General features: G+C 45.2%; 1 protein-coding gene across 2 annotated transcripts in view; it reads right to left on the minus strand.

Moving 5' to 3' along the window:
- Positions 1-21100, minus strand: part of MARK4 (microtubule affinity regulating kinase 4) — a 404265-nt gene that overhangs the window by 201318 nt on the left and 181847 nt on the right. For both annotated transcript variants that reach the window (XM_063950480.1, XM_063950481.1), the window contains 2 exons: positions 16468-16577; positions 16228-16378 (listed from right to left, as the gene is read on the minus strand). In XM_063950480.1, the coding sequence (XP_063806550.1) occupies positions 16228-16378; positions 16468-16577 (261 nt within the window). The remainder of the gene's footprint in view (positions 1-16227; positions 16379-16467; positions 16578-21100) is intronic.

Here is a 21100-nt window from a genome sequence, read left to right on the forward strand (position 1 = left end):
GACACAAGTGTGCCGCACAAACACCTGGCCCATCTAGGAGTGGCACTGCAGTGGCAGACAGGAGGGCAGATATAAAAACTAGGCCCCAAACAGCACATGATGCAAAGAAGAAAAAGAGGCGCAATGAGGTAGCTGGATGACTAAGCTAAGCGACACAAACAATTGGCCCATCTAGGTGTGGCACAGCATAAGACTCGCCGCCCCACTTTCCCGCCCACACAGACACTGAGGACATGTCCTCTCAATATACTTTTCGAGACTGGAGTGATAATGGCTGCGACACGCTGCTCCTTATCTGGAATCCAAATCCCGCGAGAATCCGACAGCGGGATGATGACGTTTTGCCGCGTTCTTGTTTCTGAGTCAGGTGGGAAAACCCGAGCCTGGCTCGTAACCGGACTGGAATGGTGATGTTTGGTACGGTACAGTTCTCTGAGAACCCGCTCATCTCTAGTAAGAATACAATTCTGTCACGTGAAGGAGTCTCTGCTGAAGTCGGCATATTGGGATTATCTGTCGGTGTGTACAATGAATAATAGCAGGATATCTCGGCTGTTCTCCAGGAATGGAATATCTGGTATAGAGGGATTTCTGGATTTTCCCCAAAGCTTCATCCACCTACATTGCTCATCCTAGGAGGCAGGAAGATTATTTTTACATGAATTTGGCCCCTGTGATAAATGAAGTGTCATGGCGGTGCTGCTGCTGCCTTATACAATGTCACTGCCGCCAAAAATAATGCACCTATTCCACGCAATGGAGCAATTTACTAAGATGGGAGTTCTATGTAAGATGGGATGTTGCCCATAGCAACCAATCAGATTCTACTTCTCATTTATCTAGCACCTTCTAGAAGATAATACCTGGAAGCTGATTGGTTGCTATGGGCAGAACTCTCATCTTAGTAAATGTGTGGAATAGGTACATTATTTTTGGCGGCAATGACATTGTATGTACCAAAGCTTGGAGAGGGAGAGAGAGAAAAAAGTGTAGTGAGATAAAGTACCAGCCAATCAGCTCCTAATTGCCATGTTACAGGCTGTGTGGAAAATGACAGCTAGGAGCTGATTGATTAGTACTTTATCTCTCTCCATTTGATACATCTCCCCCTATACCATACGGTCCACATGATGAAAGTTGAATGGAAGGAACGTATAGCATTTGGTCCCCAGACGTCACTAGGACAAGCCATATATTCTGTCACATCTAAAAGGTCGGCCATAAAAAAGTATTACAATTTGTTTTTCATACAAAATTTTGCAATTTTTATACTTTTACATATTTAGGGAGACATTGGTGCTGATAGTGTAGGGGACTTACACACCCACATGGCCTTGGACACGCCCACTTCTCAGTATAGCCCCATGTGGCCCTTAGTCCGACCCTGCCTGTGAGTATAGGACGGTAAGGTTGGCCTAATGCTGACTGGTTGCTACATACAACAAAATGTACTTTAACAATCTATTAGTTGGGTAATGCCCAACATGGTTTCTCTCCAGCCCGGGGGGGCCAGGTTTCTCTCCAGCCCGGGGGGGCCAGGTTTCTCTCCAGCCCGGGGGGGCCAGGTTTCTCTCCAGCCCGGGGGGGCCAGGTTTCTCTCCAGCCCGGGGGGGCCAGGTTTCTCTCCAGTCTGGGGGGGCCAGGTTTCTCTCCAGCCCGGGGGGGCCAGGTTTCTCTCCAGTCCGGGGGGTCCAGGTTTCTCTCCAGCCCGGGGGGGCCAGGTTTCTCTCCAGCCCGGGGGGGCCAGGTTTCTCTCCAGCTCGGGGGGGCCAGGTTTCTCCCCAGCTCGGGGGGGCCAGGATTCTCTCCAGCCCGGGGGGCCAGGATTCTCTCCAGCCCGGGGGGGCCAGGTTTCTCTCCAGCCCGGGGGGGCCAGGTTTCCCTCCAGCCGGTGGGGCCAGGTTTCTCTCCAGCCCGGGGGGGCCAGGTTTCTCTCCAGCCCGGGGGGGCCAGGTTTCTCTCCAGCCCGGGGGGGCCAGGTTTCTCTCCAGCCCGGGGGGGCCAGGTTTCTCCCCAGCTCGGGGGGGCCAGGATTCTCTCCAGCCCGGGGGGCCAGGTTTCACTCCAGCCCGGGGGGCCAGGTTTCTCTCCAGCCCGGGGGGGGGCAGGTTTCTCTCCAGCCCGGGGGGCCAGGTTTCTCTCCAGCCCGGGGGGCCAGGTTTCTCTCCAGCCCGGGGGGGCCAGGTTTCTCTCCAGCACGGGGGGGCCAGGTTTCTCTCCAGCACGGGGGGGCCAGGTTTCTCTCCAGCCCGGGGGGGCCAGGTTTCTCTCCAGCCCGGGGGGGCCAGGTTTCTCTCCAGCACGGGGGGCCAGGTTTCTCTCCAGCCCGGGGGGCCAGGTTTCTCTCCAGCACGGGGGGGCCAGGTTTCTCTCCAGCACGGGGGGGCCAGGTTTCTCTCCAGCACGGGGGGGCCAGGTTTCTCTCCAGCACGGGGGGCCAGGTTTCTCTCCAGCACGGGGGGCCAGGTTTCTCTCCAGCCCGGGGGGGCCAGGTTTCTCTCCAGCACGGGGGGGCCAGGTTTCTCTCCAGCTCGGGGGGGCCAGGTTTCTCTCCAGCATGGCGGGCAGGGTTTCTCATCAGCCCGGCGGGCAGGGTTTCTCATCAGCCCAGCAAGACAGGTTTCACTTCAGCCCTTTGCCCGACTTCAGGATAAATGTGGTCTTCCTACCACTGAATATTACAGATACCCTAAAATCGTATATTGGGTACAGGACGCAGGTAAAATTGCCCTGGACCGGTACAGCGTCTGGGTGGTTTAATTGTGATTCTAGTGGAGTGATTACTTATTTGTACCTTTCTTTGCATTCGGTCTGGAAGTGTAAATCTCCAGCCCAGCCTCAATGGGACGCAGATCTTCAATGTACCGTAACTCCACGGCAGTGGGAATATATATATATACTATGTCCTTCAGACTATACCAGAGTACCCATCAGTATATTTCTCAGTGGACTACCCTGGCTATCTCGCATCAAAGGGCCCATACATCTACTGCCCCATTTCCCCATTCTGCCGACATGTTGAAAATCCTCTGGGGTTTTTAACAAGCTGTCCCCCCCCCCCCCCCCCCCCCCAATCTGTAGATGGAACGCATATCCTCGATGTCCACTGTGGCCGGATAGCTGTCCCACATGATAAACCCGGGGCGCATTTGCCATTTTTGAATGTGCTGAATGTAATGTTGTTAATGTGAAATATGTATTTAATGTATTTTATAGGTTTATAGGTTAGTGCTAGGAAATATGTATATATGTGTAACGTAATTCCATATAAATGTATATAGCGCAACGCTCAGTCAGGAACGCAGCTCTATGTATTTTGCAATATATTTAAAATGCTCCTAAGTAAAACTGCACTTATGTGACTGTACTGGATAAGGAACCACTATCTTCTGTGACCAGGACATGGGGTGGTCATTGTCCTCTCCTGGCAGGAGGTGATATTGGTCAGTGCACGCCAGGCGACTTGCGTGTGTCTCTATGTAAAGTGTCTCCTGTACACGTGTTACACATATAGAGGGAAGGAGGACACGGGGCAGCCTCTCTGAAATGTCATTTGTATGTGTTGTAAGCTGGTCTGACTGACATACGAGTCCTAGAGGTACAGTATATGGAGGATGTCCCCGCGCTGTATTGTGTCTTCTGACTATAAAGGGCTGATGGGGCGGAGAACACGGAGACATCTTCTATGCTGTGAATGCTCCTTAGCACCTTAGTCTTTTCTAAGACTTTCTGAGCAATAAAGACCTTTATTTTACAATGACTGCAATTGTATCCTGCTTCCATAAGAATTGCGTAAAGCGCAAATCAGTTCTCCGTCTGTTCTAGGTCCAGTGACTCAAAGCACAACCCTCTGCCAGCTACTGTGCCGGACCTGATCCATGAGGAGGAACCAGTGGGAACCGTGTGGCTAGGTGTGGCCGCAGCTTGTGTAAGCATACACAGCAGGCGCGGTTACATATATATGTACAGCATAGAACACAGGGCCTAACAAATGGTAAAGAAATCTAGGAGCCAGACCACTGCTGACGTTTCCCCCCGCCCCAACCACACAAAGAAAAACCAACCCACCCCCTTCAGCCACATTACAGAGCAGCACCCCCCAAACCAACCCCACGACCACACAACTAAGCCCTCCACAGCAATCCCCCAGGAAAACAATCCCTCCACCCTGTGGCCACATCCCACCCAATCCCCCTCCCCCCTCCCAACCAAAGCCACAATCCCTGGCAACGCATAGACCCGCTTATCGGAGAGCTCTATGCAGACGGAGATTTAAGATAGCAGTCAGCGCAGCAGGCCGGCACGGACAGGCACGGCAGTCAGCGCAGCAGGCCGGCACGGACAGGCACGGCAGTCAGCGCAGCAGGCCGGCACGGACAGGCACGGCAGTCAGCGCAGCAGGCCGGCACGGACAGGCACGGCAGTCAGCGCAGCAGGCCGGCACGGACAGGCACGGCAGTCAGCGCAGCAGGCCGGCACGGACAGGCACGGCAGTCAGCGCAGCAGGCCGGCAAGGACAGGCACAGCAGTCAGCGCAGCAGGCCGGCAAGGACAGGCACAGCAGTCAGCGCAGCAGGCCGGCACGGACAGGCACGGCAGTCAGCGCAGCAGGCCGGCACGGACAGGCACGGCAGTCAGCGCAGCAGGCCGGCACGGACAGGCACGGCAGTCAGCGCAGCAGGCCGGCAAGGACAGGCACGGCAGTCAGCGCAGCAGGCCGGCACGGACAGGCACGGCAGTCAGCGCAGCAGGCCGGCACGGACAGGCACGGCAGTCAGCGCAGCAGGCCGGCAAGGACAGGCACGGCAGTCAGCGCAGCAGGCCGGCACGGACAGGCACGGCAGTCAGCGCATCAGGCCGGCACGGACAGGCACGGCAGTCAGCGCAGCAGGCCGGCAAGGACAGGCACAGCAGTCAGCGCAGCAGGCCGGCAAGGACAGGCACAGCAGTCAGCGCAGCAGGCCGGCAAGGACAGGCACAGCAGTCAGCGCAGCAGGCCGGCAAGGACAGGCACAGCAGTCAGCGCAGCAGGCCGGCAAGGACAGGCACAGCAGTCAGCGCATCAGGCCGGCACGGACAGGCACGGCAGTCAGCGCAGCAGGCCGGCACGGACAGGCACGGCAGTCAGCGCAGCAGGCCGGCACGGACAGGCACGGCAGTCAGCGCAGCAGGCCGGCAAGGACAGGCACGGCAGTCAGCGCATCAGGCCGGCAAGGACAGGCACGGCAGTCAGCGCAGCAGGCCGGCAAGGACAGGCACAGCAGTCAGCGCAGCAGTCCGGCAAGGACAGGCACAGCAGTCAGCGCAGCAGGCCGGCAAGGACAGGCACGGCAGTCAGCGCAGCAGGCCGGCATGGACAGGCACGGCAGTCAGCGCATCAGGCCGGCACGGACAGGCACAGCAGTCAGCGCAGCAGGCCGGCAAGGACAGGCACAGCAGTCAGCGCAGCAGGCCGGCAAGGACAGGCACGGCAGTCAGCGCAGCAGGCCGGCACGGACAGGCACGGCAGTCAGCGCATCAGGCCGGCACGGACAGGCACAGCAGTCAGCGCATCAGGCCGGCAAGGACAGGCACAGCAGTCAGCGCATCAGGCCGGCAAGGACAGGCACGGCAGTCAGCGCAGCAGGCCGGCAAGGACAGGCACGGCAGTCAGCGCAGCAGGCCGGCAAGGACAGGCACGGCAGTCAGCGCAGCAGGCCGGCAAGGACAGGCACGGCAGTCAGCGCAGCAGGCCGGCAAGGACAGGCACAGCAGTCAGCGCAGCAGGCCGGCAAGGACAGGCACAGCAGTCAGCGCAGCAGGCCGGCAAGGACAGGCACAGCAGTCAGCGCAGCAGGCCGGCAAGGACAGGCACAGCAGTCAGCGCAGCAGGCCGGCACGGACAGGCACAGCAGTCAGCGCAGAGACTACAGTATATAAGAGCGTGTTCCCTTTGAGTCACTGGGACTCAACTAAGACAAAGAGCCATGTGATGTCTGCGGCGATACTATCTGAGCGCTAGTAGCGGTGACGGATCTCCCTCATATAACTGAAGATATGAAAGACCCCGTCACATACAGGTGGAGGATTGATTCGGATATTGCTGATCATTCTAGAACCGCATACTGTTTTATTAATATCACTTAAATGCACCAATAAATTATATTTCCACATTTTTCCATAATACCGAGCTTCAGAGTAGATTTACTGACATAGAACAAATGGTTCTTGCTGTAGCCTCCATGTCCTCTTGTACCCCTCCCCTTATATTTGGGTATCCTGCCCATTAAACTTTGAAACTTAAAGTATAAAAACTTAAAATTATATTATATATATATATATATATATATATATATATGTTGTTCACAATAACAATAGTGTTAGTATCACAGCAATAACATCCATTCCATCTACAGAGTGCAGCGTATCTATGTAATGGAATATTATTGTGAATATGTGTAACACGCCACACACGTGACACTGACCAGACACATTTGTATTTTTATATAGACTATATATGATGTTGCTGGTGTATATATCTATATATAGCTTGTATGTGATGGTGCCGATGTATATATCTGTATATAGATTATATGTGATGTTGTCGGTGTATATATCTATATATAGATTATATGTGATGGTGCCGATGTATATATCTGTATATAGATTATATGTGATGTTGTCGGTGTATATATCTATATATAGATTATATGTGATGGTGCCGATGTATATATCTGTATATAGATTATATGTGATGTTGTCGGTGTATATATCTATATATAGATTATATGTGATGGTGCCGATGTATATATCTATATATAGATTATATGTGATGTTGTCGGTGTATATATCTATATATAGATTATATGTGATGGTGCCGATGTATATATCTGTATATAGATTATATGTGATGTTGTCGGTGTATATATCTATATATAGATTATATGTGATGGTGCCGATGTATATATCTGTATATAGATTATATGTGATGTTGTCGGTGTATATATCTATATATAGATTATATGTGATGGTGCCGATGTATATATCTATATATAGATTATATGTGATGGTGCCGATGTATATATCTATATATAGATTATATGTGATGGTGCCGATGTATATATCTGTATATAGATTATATGTGATGGTGCCGATGTATATATCTATATATAGATTATATGTGATGGTGCCGATGTATATATCTGTATATAGATTATATGTGATGGTGCCGATGTATATATCTATATATAGATTATATGTGAGGGTGCTGGTGTATATATCTATATACAGATTATATATGATGCTGCTGGTGTATATATCTACAGTATTTGCTGGCGTATAAGACTACTTTTTTGCCCTGAAAAACATGCCTCCAAGTGGGGGGGTCGTCTTATATGCCGGGTGCACTTCAGTTGGGATAGACATAGCTGCCATAGTGGCCTTCCGATACTCGCCCGGTGCCCATAGTGTCCTCCCGATGCCCGCCCACCTCATTCTACTCACCATCCAGTATCGCGCGGTATCCAGTGCGGCCGCGGCGGGTCACTGGTGCCAATTACAGGGAGATGCAGGGACTGGCCGGAGGCGCTGCGGTCGCGTTGTGGCCGTACAATGGTGACAATGACAGGTACTGTAATGGCACTAATGCTAATGGCACTCATGTGAAACCGGTAACACTAAATGCACACAGGGTATACTTTTATACATTTTACAACTTTCTCCTCGCCCCCTCCCCCCTTCTTATGCATACCTTGATAAATACTCCCTATCCAAATCTCTTATCAGGTCATAATATACAGTATGTCACAAATCTGATGTTCTTTTACGTTTTATTTGGTGTGTGGAAGGGGGTAGTCTTATACGGCGAGTATATAACAAACTCTATATTTTGAGTGGAAATGTTGGGGGTCGTCTTATACGCCCAGTCGTCTTATACTCCGGCAAATACGGGTATATATAGATTATATGTGATGGTGCTGGTGTATATATCTATATAGATTATATGTGATGTTGCTGGTGTATATATCTATATATAGATTATATGTGATGTTGCTGGTGTATATATCTATATAGATTATATGTGATGTTGCTGGTGTATATATCTATATATAGATTATATATGATGGTGCTGGTGTATATATCAATATACATTATATGTGATGTTGCTGGTGTATATATCTATATATAGATTATATATGATGGTGCTGGTGTATATATCTATATAGATTATATGTGATGTTGCTGGTGTATATATCTATATAGATTATATGTGATGTTGCTGGTGTATATATCTATATATAGATTATATATGATGGTGCTGGTGTATATATCAATATACATTATATGTGATGTTGCTGGTGTATATATCAATATACATTATATGTGATGTTGCTGGTGTATATATCTATATATAGATTATATATGATGGTGCTGGTGTATATATCTATATAGATTATATGTGATGTTGCTGGTGTATATATCTATATATAGATTATATATGATGGTGCTGGTGTATATATCTATATAGATTATATATGATGGTGCTGGTGTATATATCTATATAGATTATACATGATGCTGGCGGTGTATATATCTATATACATTATATGTGATGGTGCCGGTGTATATATATCTATATATAGATTATATGTGATGTTGCTATTGTATATATCTATATATAGATTATATGTGATGTTGCTGGTTCATATATCTATATATAGATTATATGTGAGGGTGCTGGTGTATATATCTATATATAGATAATATGTGATGTTGCTGGTATATATATCTATATAGATCCTATGTGATGGTGCTTGTGTATATATCGATATATAGATTATATGTGATGGTGCCGGTGTATATATCTATATATAGATTATATGTGATGTTGCCGGTGTATATATCTATATATAGATTATATGTGAGGGTGCTGGTGTATATATCTATATACAGATTATATGTGATGTTGCTGGTGTGTATATATCTATATACATTATATGTGATGGTGCTGGTGTATATATCTATATAGATTATATATGATGGTGCTGGTGTATATATCTATATACATTATATGTAATGGTGCTGGTGTATATATCTATATAGATTATATGTGATGGTGCTGATGTATATATCTATATAGACTATATGCGATGGTGCTTGTGTATATATCTCTATATATAGATTATATGTGATGGTGCTGGTGTATTTAACTATATATAGATTATATGTGATGGTGCTGGTGTATATAACTATATATAGATTATATGTGATGGTGCTGGTGTATATATCTATATAGATTATATGTGATGGTGCTGGTGTATGTATCTATATAGATGATATATGATGGTGCTGGTGTATATATCTATATGTAGATTATATGTGATGGTGCTGGTGTATATATCTATATAGATTATATGTGATGGTGCTGGTGTATATATCTATATAGATTATATGTGATGGTGCTGGTGTATGTATCTATATAGATGATATATGATGGTGCTGGTGTATATATCTATATGTAGATTATATGTGATGGTGCTGGTGTATATATCTATATAGATTATATGTGATGGTGCTGGTGTATATATCTATATAGATTATATGTGATGGTGCTGGTGTATATATCTATATGTAGATTATATGTGATGTTGCTGGTGTATATATCTATATATAGATTATATGTGATGGTGCTGGTGTATATATCTATATAGATTATATGTGATGGTGCTGGTGTATGTATCTATATAGATGATATATGATGGTGCTGGTGTATATATCTATATGTAGATTATATGTGATGGTGCTGGTGTATATATCTATATAGATTATATGTGATGGTGCTGGTGTATATATCTATATAGATTATATGTGATGGTGCTGGTGTATATATCTATATAGATTATATGTGATGGTGCTGGTGTATATATCTATATACATTATATGTGATGTTGCTGGTGTATATATCTATATATAGATTATATATGATGGTGCTGGTGTATGTATCTATATAGATTATATATGATGGTGCTGGTGTATATATCTATATGTAGATTATATGTGATGGTGCTGGTGTATATATCTATATAGATTATATGTGATGGTGCTGGTGTATATATCTATATAGATTATATGTGATGGTGCTGGTGTATATATCTATATACATTACATGTGATGTTGCTGGTGTATATATCTATATATAGATTATATATGATGGTGCTGGTGTATGTATCTATATAGATTATATATGATGGTGCTGGTGTATATATCTATATGTAGATTATATGTGATGGTGCTGGTGTATATATCTATATAGATTATATGTGATGGTGCTGGTGTATATATCTATATAGATTATATGTGATGGTGCTGGTGTATATATCTATATACATTATATGTGATGTTGCTGGTGTATATATCTATATATAGATTATATATGATGGTGCTGGTGTATGTATCTATATAGATTATATATGATGGTGCTGGTGTATATATCTATATGTAGATTATATGTGATGGTGCTGGTGTATATATCTATATAGATTATATGTGATGGTGCTGGTGTATATATCTATATAGATTATATGTGATGGTGCTGGTGTATATATCTATATAGATTATATAGGCTGGTGTATATATCTATATAGATTATATGTGATGGTGCTGGTGTATATATCTATATACATTATATGTGATGTTGCAGGTGTATATATCTATATATAGATTATATATGATGGTGCTGGTGTATATATCTATATAGATTATATATGCTGGTGTATATATCTATATATAGATTATATGTGATGGTGCTGGTGTATATATCTACATATAGATTATATGTGATGGTGATGGTGTATATATCTATATAGATTATATGTGATGGTGCTGGTGTATATATCTATATATAGATTATATGTGATGGTGCTGGTGTATATATCTACATATAGATTATATATGATGGTGCTGGTGTATATATCTATATAGATATATATGTGATGGTGCTGGTGCATATATCTATATACATTATATGTGATGGTGCTGGTGTATATATCTATATATAGATTATATGTGATGGTGCTGGTGTATGTCTCTATATATAGATTATATGTAATGGTGCTGGTGTATATATCTATATACATTATATGTGATGGTGCTGGTGTATATATCTATGTAGATTATATGTGATGGTGCCTGTGTATATATCTATATATAGATTATTTGTAATGGTGCTGGTGTATATACACTGCTCAAAAATATAAAGGGAACACTAAAATAACACATCCTAGATCTGAATGAATGACATATTTGTTAGGGTCTCCTGCCCTGTGCTGCCACGTCGTCAAGGCAACCGGGAGACAAGTGCTAGCAGAGTAACCTGAGCGCAGCTGATACTCCGGTTCGGGTCTTTTGCTGTGCAGTGGTTACAGGCTCTGTGCACGGCAGGGGATCCGGTGCTGGTTTTTGTGCTCACAGTCTGTGAGGTCTGAGTGGGGCGTGGACAGCACCTGCTTTATAAGGCCTCTTCTCAGGTTAAGCAGATGCTGCTGAATCTTTGTTGGTTAGTCAGTTCCTGAAAGTTAGCCAGTACTGTGTAGCTTTGTATTTGTTGTTGCTTACTGCAAATAGGCCTGGGCATTTGGTACTACACTCTGCCAATCCAGACCTAGCAGTAAGACTGGAGTCAGTTGTTTAACCTGCTGGGGTTCTTTTGCTACTCTGTGAACTTAGCAAGTTTGCGGCTGTATTCTCAGACTTGCCTGCCAAAATCCTTTCTCACTGTGCAATGTGTTCAGGTGTCAGTTTAGTGGCAGTAAGCTGAACCTGTGCACTGCAAGTGAGGATTAGGATTGTGGAGACTCTCCTTGTGTCTATCATTCCATCTCTGACCAAGGAGTTTACTGCCACACCCGTTGGTAACCCTTTAGGGCAGGCATGTCCAAACTGCGGCCCTCCAGCTGTTGAGAAACTACACATCCCAGCATGCCCTGATACAGCTTTAGCATTCTCTGAAAGCAAAACTGTGTCAGGGCATGCTGGGATATGTAGTTTCTCAACAGCTGGAGGGCCGCAGTTTGGACATGCTTGCTTTAGGGTTTTGCTGTTGCCCTTAGCAACAGCATTTCGGGTTCTCTACGTATTAAAACACAACATCTTGCTTTTTCCATCTGAGCATTACTAATACTAGGGAGACACCCAGTTTCTTAGCCTTTGGGCTTCTCTGTTCACTTTGTGTTTATTTTGTTACCCTATCACCTTCTGTGTACATAATGTCATATTCCCCAGTCTGTCTGTGAGTTCATTTGTTTTGCTTCCCTATCCGTTCAGACACCAGTACATTCTTGCAGGCACTGGTGTGCATAACAGTTCAAACACCAGTACATTCCTGCAGGCACTGGAGTGCATAACAGTTCAGACACCAGTACATTCCTGCAGGCACTGGTGTGCATAACAATATTCTTATTAAATACTTTGTTCTTTACATAGCTGAATGTGCTGACAACAAAATCACACAAAAATGATCAATGGAAATCAAATTTATTAACCCATGGAGGTCTGGATTTGGAGTCACCCTCAATATTAAAGTGGAAAAACACACTACAGGCTGATCCAACTTTGATGTAATGTCCTTAAAACAAGTCAAAATGAGGCTCAGTAGTGTGTGTGGCCTCCACGTGCCTGTATGACCTCCCTACAATGCCTGGGCATGCTCCTGATGAGGTGGCGGATGGTCTCCTGAGGGATCTCCTCCCAGACCTGGACTAAAGCATCCGCCAACTCCTGGACAGTCTGTGGTGCAAGCGGATGGAGCGAGACATGATGTCCCAGATGTGCTCAATTGGATTCAGGTCTGGGGAACGGGCGGGCCAGTCCATAGCATCAATACCTTCGTCTTGCAGGAACTGCTGACACACTCCAGTCACATGAGGTCTAGCATTGTCTTGCATTAGGAGGAATCCAGGGCCAACCACACCAGCATATGGTCTCACAAGGGGTCTGAGGATCTCATCTCGGTACCTAATGGCAGTCAGGCTACCTCTGGCGAGCACATGGAGGGCTGTGCGGCCCCCCCAAAGAAATGCCACCCCACACCAATACTGACCCACTGCCAAACCGGTCATGCTGGAGGATGTTGCAGGCAGCAGAACGTTTTCCTTGGCGTCTCCAGACTATGTCACGTCTGTCGCATGTGCTCAGTGAGAACCTGCTTTCATCTGTGAAGAGCACAGGGCACCAGTGGCGAATTTGCCAATCTTGGTGTTCTCTGGCAAATGCCAAACGTCCTGCACGGTGTTGGGCTGTAAGCACAACCCCCACCTGTGGACGTCGGGGCCTCATACCACCCTCATGGAGTCTGTTTCTGATCGTTTGAGTAGACACATGCACATTTGTGGCTTGCTGGAGGTCATTTTGCAGGGCTCTGGCAGTGTTCCTCCTGTTCCTCCTTGCACAAAGGCGGAGGTAGTGGTCCTGCTGCTGGGTTGTTGCCCTCCTACGGCCTCCTCCACGTCTCCTGATGTACTGGCCTGTCTCCTGGTAGCGCCTCCATGCTCTGGACACTACGCTGACAGACACAGCAAACCTTCTTGCCACAGCTCGCATTGATGTGCCATCCTGGATGAGCTGCACTACCTGAGCCACTTGTGTGGGTTGTAGGGAGGTCATACAGGCACGTGGAGGCCACACACACTACTGAGCCTCATTTTGACTTGTTTTAAGGACATTACATCAAAGTTGGATCAGACTGTAGTGTGTTTTTCCACTTTCATTTTGAGGGTGACTCCAAATCCAGACCTCCATGGGTTAATAAACTTGATTTCCATTGATAATTTTTGTGTGATTTTGTTGTCAGCACATTCACCTATGTAAAGAACAAAGTATTTAATAAGAATATTTCATTCATTCAGATCTAGAATGTGTTATTTTAGTGTTCCCTTTATTTTTTTGAGCAGTGTAACTATATAGATTATATGTGATGGTGCTGGTCTATATACCTATATATAGATTATATGTGATGGTGCTGGTGTATATATCTATATACATTATATGTGATGCTGCTGGTGTATATATCTATATACATTATATGTGATGGTGCTGGTGTATATATCTATATACATTATATGTGATGGTGCCTGTGTATATATCTATATATAGATTATATGTAATGGTGCTGGTGTATATAACTATATAGATTATATGTGATAGTGCTGGTCTATATACCTAAATATAGATTATATGTGATGGTGCCGGTGTATATATCTATATACATTATATGTGATGGTGCTGGTGTATATATCTATATATAGATTATATGTAATGGTGCTGGTGTATATAACTATATAGATTATATGTGATAGTGCTGGTCTATATACCTAAATATAGATTATATGTGATGGTGACGGTGTATATATCTATATACATTATATGTGATGGTGCTGGTGTATATATCTATATACATTATATGTGATGGTGCCTGTGTATATACAGGTTGAGTATCCCTTATCCAAAATGCTTGGGACCAGAAGTATTTTGGATATCGGATTTTTCTGTATTTTGGAATAATTGCATACCATAATGAGATATCATGATGGTGGGACCTAAATCTAAGCACAGAATGCATTTATGTTACATATACACCTTATACACACAGCCTGAAGGTCATTTAATACAATTTTTTAAATAACTTTGTGTATTAAACAAAGTCTGTGTACACTGAGCCATCAGAAAACAAAGATTTCACTATCTCACTCTCACTCAAAAAATTCCGTATTTCGGAATATTTGGATATGGGATACTCAACCTGTATCTATATATAGATTATATGTAATGGTGCTGGTGTATATAACTATATAGATTATATGTGATAGTGCTGGTTTATATACCTATATATAGATTATATGTGATGGTGACGGTGTATATATCTATATACATTATATGTGATGGTGCTGGTGTATATATCTATATACATTATATGTGATGGTGCTGGTGTATATATCTATATACATTATATGTGATAGTGCTGGTCTATATACCTATATATAGATTATATGTGATGGTGCTGGTGTATATATCTATATATAGATTATATGTAATGGTGCTGGTGTATATAACTATATAGATTATATGTGATGGTGCTGGTGTATATAACTATATAGATTATATGTGATGGTGCCGGTGTATATAACTATATAGATTATATGTGATAGTGCTGGTCTATATACCTATATATAGATTATATGTGATGGTGCCGGTGTATATATCTATATACATTATATGTGATGGTGCCGGTGTATATATCTATATATAGATTATATGTAATGGTGCTGGTGTATATATCTATATACATTATATGTGATAGTGCTGGTCTATATACCTATATATAGATTATATGTGATGGTGCTGGTGTATATATCTATATATAGATTATATGTAATGGTGCTGGTGTATATAACTATATAGATTATATGTGATGGTGCCGGTGTATATATCTATATACATTATATGTGATGGTGCCGGTGTATATATCTATATATAGATTATATGTAATGGTGCTGGTGTATATAACTATATAGATTATATGTGATAGTGCTGGTTTATATACCTATATATAGATTATATGTGATGGTGACGGTGTATATATCTATGTACATTATATGTGATGGTGCTGGTGTATATATCTATATACATTATATGTGATGGTGCTGGTGTATATATCTATATACATTATATGTGATAGTGATGGTCTATATACCTATATATAGATTATATGTGATGGTGCTGGTGTATATATCTATATATAGATTATATGTAATGGTGCTGGTGTATATAACTATATAGATTATATGTGATGGTGCTGGTGTATATAACTATATAGATTATATGTGATGGTGCCGGTGTATATAACTATATAGATTATATGTGATAGTGCTGGTCTATATACCTATATATAGATTATATGTGATGGTGCTGGTGTATATAACTATATAGATTATATGTGATGGTGCCGGTGTATATAACTATATAGATTATATGTGATAGTGCTGGTCTATATACCTATATATAGATTATATGTGATGGTGCCGGTGTATATATCTATATATAGATTATATGTGATAGTGCTGGTCTATATACCTATATATAGATTATATGTGATGGTGCTGGTGTATATATCTATATACATTATATGTGATGGTGCCGGTGTATAGATCTTCTGCCATGGACAGTACTTGGAGAAGACCAGCGAGGCATACTCACAGAAGTCACTGTGTCTCCTTTGCCTCTGATAACCTCTCTGGTTCTTGTTGTGCGCTGATGAGGACTTGGTGGCACCATTGGTGACATCTGAGGTGACTCGACACCGAGAAAGAGAGAGAGTGCTGTCGGAACGAGACTCCCCACCTTCATTCTATAAAAGAGACAGAGGGGGTAATGAGGTGCCTCTCACAGGGATGCCACAGCCAAAGAAAATGATTGAGTATATCACTGGTGTCCGACCTCGGCTTTCCTTCCAAGCAGCAGGTAAGTGGCCATGACTTCGTTGTACTTATTGGAGCTTAGAGCATCTTTAATCTCTTCACGTGAGTACCCCATGTCCATCATGACCTCTGGAAGAGAGATAATAAAGAAGATCAATAACTCATGTACCAGGGCACATACCTCCTATCCCTGACCAGAACACAGAGCCAGATACATATATACACCTCATACCTCCAGGCTGTGTCATACCTCCTGTCCCTGACCAGAACACAGAGCCAGATACATATATACACCCACTACCTCCAGCCTGTGTCATACCTCCTATCCCTGACCAGAACACAGAGCCAGATACATATATACACCCACTACCTCCAGCCTGTGTCATACCTCCTATCCCTGACCAGAACACAGAGCCAGATGAATATATACACCCACTACCTCCAGACTGTGTCATACCTCCTGTCCCTGACCAGAACACAGAGCCAGATGGATATATACACCCACTACCTCCAGACTGTGTCATACCTCCTATCCCTGACCAGAACACAGAGCCAGATGAATACATACACCCACTACCTCCAGCCTGTGTCATACCTCCTGTCCCTGACCAGAACACAGAGCCAGATACATATATACACCTCACTACCTCCAGCCTGTGTCATACCTCCTATCCCTGACCAGAACACAGAGCCAGATACATATATACACCCACTACCTCCAGCCTGTGTCATACCTCCTGTCCCTGACCAGAACACAGAGCCAGATACATATATACACCCACTACCTCCAGCCTGTGTCATACCTCCTATCCCTGACCAGAACACAGAGCCAGATACATATATACACCCACTACCTCCAGCCTGTGTCATACCTCCTGTCCCTGACCAGAACACAGACCCAGATACATATATACACCCACTACCTCCAGCCTGTGTCATACCTCCTGTCCCTGACCAGAACACAGAGCCAGATACATATATACACCCACTACCTCCAGCCTGTGTCATACCTCCTATCCCTGACCAGAACACAGAGCCAGATACATATATACACCCCCTACCTCCAGCCTGTGTCATACCTCCTGTCCCTGACCAGAACACAGAGCCAGATACATATATACACCTCATACCTCCAGCCTGTGTCATACCTCCTGTCCCTGACCAGAACACAGAGCCAGATACATATATACACCTCATACCTCCAGCCTGTGTCATACCTCCTATCCCTGACCAGAACACAGAGCCAGATACATATATACACCTCATACCTCCAGCCTGTGTCATACCTCCTGTCCCTGACCAGAACACAGAGCCAGATGAATACATACACCCACTACCTCCAGCCTGTGTCATACCTCCTATCCCTGCCCAGAACACAGAGCCAGATACATATATACACCCACTACCTCCAGGCTGTGTCATACCTCCTGTCCCTGACCAGAACACAGAGCCAGATACATATATACACCCACTACCTCCAGCCTGTGTCATACCTCCTGTCCCTGACCAGAACACAGAGCCAGATGAATACATACACCCACTACCTCCAGGCTGTGTCATACCTCCTGTCCCTGACCAGAACACAGACCCAGATACATATATACACCCACTACCTCCAGGCTGTGTCATACCTCCTATCCCTGCCCAGAACACAGAGCCAGATACATATATACACCCACTACCTCCAGACTGTGTCATACCTCCTGTCCCTGACCAGAACACAGAGCCAGATACATACACCCACTACCTCCAGCCTGTGTCATACCTCCTGTCCCTGACCAGAACACAGAGCCAGATACATATATACACCCACTACCTCCAGACTGTGTCATACCTCCTGTCCCTGACCAGAACACAGAGCCAGATGAATACATACACCCACTACCTCCAGCCTGTGTCATACCTCCTATCCCTGCCCAGAACACAGAGCCAGATACATATATACACCCACTACCTCCAGACTGTGTCATACCTCCTATCCCTGACCAGAACACAGAGCCAGATACATATATACACCTCATACCTCCAGCCTGTGTCATACCTCCTATCCCTGACCAGAACACAGACCCAGATACATATATACACCCACTACCTCCAGGCTGTGTCATACCTCCTGTCCCTGACCAGAACACAGAGCCAGATACATACACCCACTACCTCCAGGCTGTGTCATACCTCCTGTCCCTGACCAGAACACAGAGCCAGATACATATATACACCCACTACCTCCAGACTGTGTCATACCTCCTGTCCCTGACCAGAACACAGAGCCAGATACATATATACACCCACTACCTCCAGACTGTGTCATACCTCCTGTCCCTGACCAGAACACAGAGCCAGATACATATATACACCTCATACCTCCAGCCTGTGTCATACCTCCTGTCCCTGACCAGAACACAGAGCCAGATGGATACATACACCCACTACCTCCAGCCTGTGTCATACCTCCTGTCCCTGACCAGAACACAGAGCCAGATACATATATACACCCACTACCTCCAGGCTGTGTCATACCTCCTATCCCTGACCAGAACACAGAGCCAGATACATATATACACCTCATACCTCCAGCCTGTGTCATACCTCCTATCCCTGACCAGAAAACAGACCCAGATACATATATACACCCACTACCTCCAGCCTGTGTCATACCTCCTATCCCTGACCAGAACACAGACCCAGATACATATATACACCCACTACCTCCAGCCTGTGTCATACCTCCTGTCCCTGACCAGAACACAGAGCCAGATACATATATACACCTCATACCTCCAGCCTGTGTCATACCTCCTATCCCTGACCAGAACACAGAGCCAGATACATATATACACCTCATACCTCCAGCCTGTGTCATACCTCCTGTCCCTGACCAGAACACAGAGCCAGATACATATATACACCCACTACCCCTAGCCTGTGTCATACCTCCTATCCCTGACCAGAACACAGACCAAGATACATATATACACCCACTACCTCCAGCCTGTGTCATACCTCCTGTCCCTGACCAGAACACAGAGCCAGATACATATATACACCTCATACCTCCAGCCTGTGTCATACCTCCTATCCCTGACCAGAACACAGAGCCAGATACATATATACACCCACTACCTCCAGACTGTGTCATACCTCCTATCCCTGACCAGAACACAGAGCCAGATACATATATACACCCACTACCTCCAGGCTGTGTCATACCTCCTGTCCCTGACCAGAACACAGAGCCAGATACATATATACACCCACTACCTCCAGGCTGTGTCATACCTCCTGTCCCTGCCCAGAACACAGAGCCAGATACATATATACACCCACTACCTCCAGCCTGTGTCATACCTCCTGTCCCTGCCCAGAACACAGAGCCAGAAGGATATATACACCCACTACCTCCAGCCTGTGTCATACCTCCTGTCCCTGACCAGAACACAGACCTAGATACATATATACACCCACTACCTCCAGCCTGTGTCATACCTCCTGTCCCTGACCAGAACACAGAGCCAGATGGATATATACACCCACTACCTCCAGCCTGTGTCAAACCTCCTGTCCCTGACCAGAACACACAGAGCCAGATACATATATACACCCACTACCTCCAGGCTGTGTCATACCTCCTGCCCCTGACCAGAACACGGTGCCAGATGGATACATACACCCACTACCTCCAGCCTGTGTCATACCTCCTATCCCTGCCCAGAACACAGACCCAGATACATACATACACCCACTACCTCCAGCCTGTGTCATACCTCCTGTCCCTGACCAGAACACAGACCTAGATACATATATACACCCACTACCTCCAGTCTGTGTCATACCTCCTGTCCCTGACCAGAACACAGAGCCAGATGGATATATACACCCACTACCTCCAGCATGTGTCATACCTCCTATCCCTGCCCAGAACACAGAGCCAGATACATATATACACCCACTACCTCCAGGCTGTGTCATACCTCCTATCCCTGCCCAGAACACAGAGCCAGATACATATATACACCCACTACCTCCAGACTGTGTCATACCTCCTATCCCTGACCAGAACACAGAGCCAGATACATATATACACCTCATACCTCCAGCCTGTGTCATACCTCCTATCCCTGACCAGAACACAGACCCAGATACATATATACACCCACTACCTCCAGGCTGTGTCATACCTCCTGCCCCTGACCAGAACACAGAGCCAGATACATATATACACCCACTACCTCCAGGCTGTGTCATACCTCCTGTCCCTGACCAGAACACAGAGCCAGATACATATATACACCCACTACCTCCAGCCTGTGTCATACCTCCTGTCCCTGACCAGAACACAGAGCCAGATACATATATACACCCACTACCTCCAGCCTGTGTCATACCTCCTGTCCCTGACCAGAACACAGAGCCAGATACATATATACAACTCATACCTCCAGCCTGTGTCATACCTCCTGTCCCTGACCAGAACACAGAGCCAGATGGATACATACACCCACTACCTCCAGCCTGTGTCATACCTCCTGTCCCTGACCAGAACACAGAGCCAGATACATATATACACCCACTACCTCCAGCCTGTGTCATACCTCCTGTCCCTGACCAGAACACAGAGCCAGATACATATATACAACTCATACCTCCAGCCT

Source organism: Pseudophryne corroboree, assembly GCF_028390025.1.
Source record: "Pseudophryne corroboree isolate aPseCor3 chromosome 8 unlocalized genomic scaffold, aPseCor3.hap2 SUPER_8_unloc_6, whole genome shotgun sequence".
Classification (NCBI taxonomy): domain Eukaryota; kingdom Metazoa; phylum Chordata; class Amphibia; order Anura; family Myobatrachidae; genus Pseudophryne; species Pseudophryne corroboree.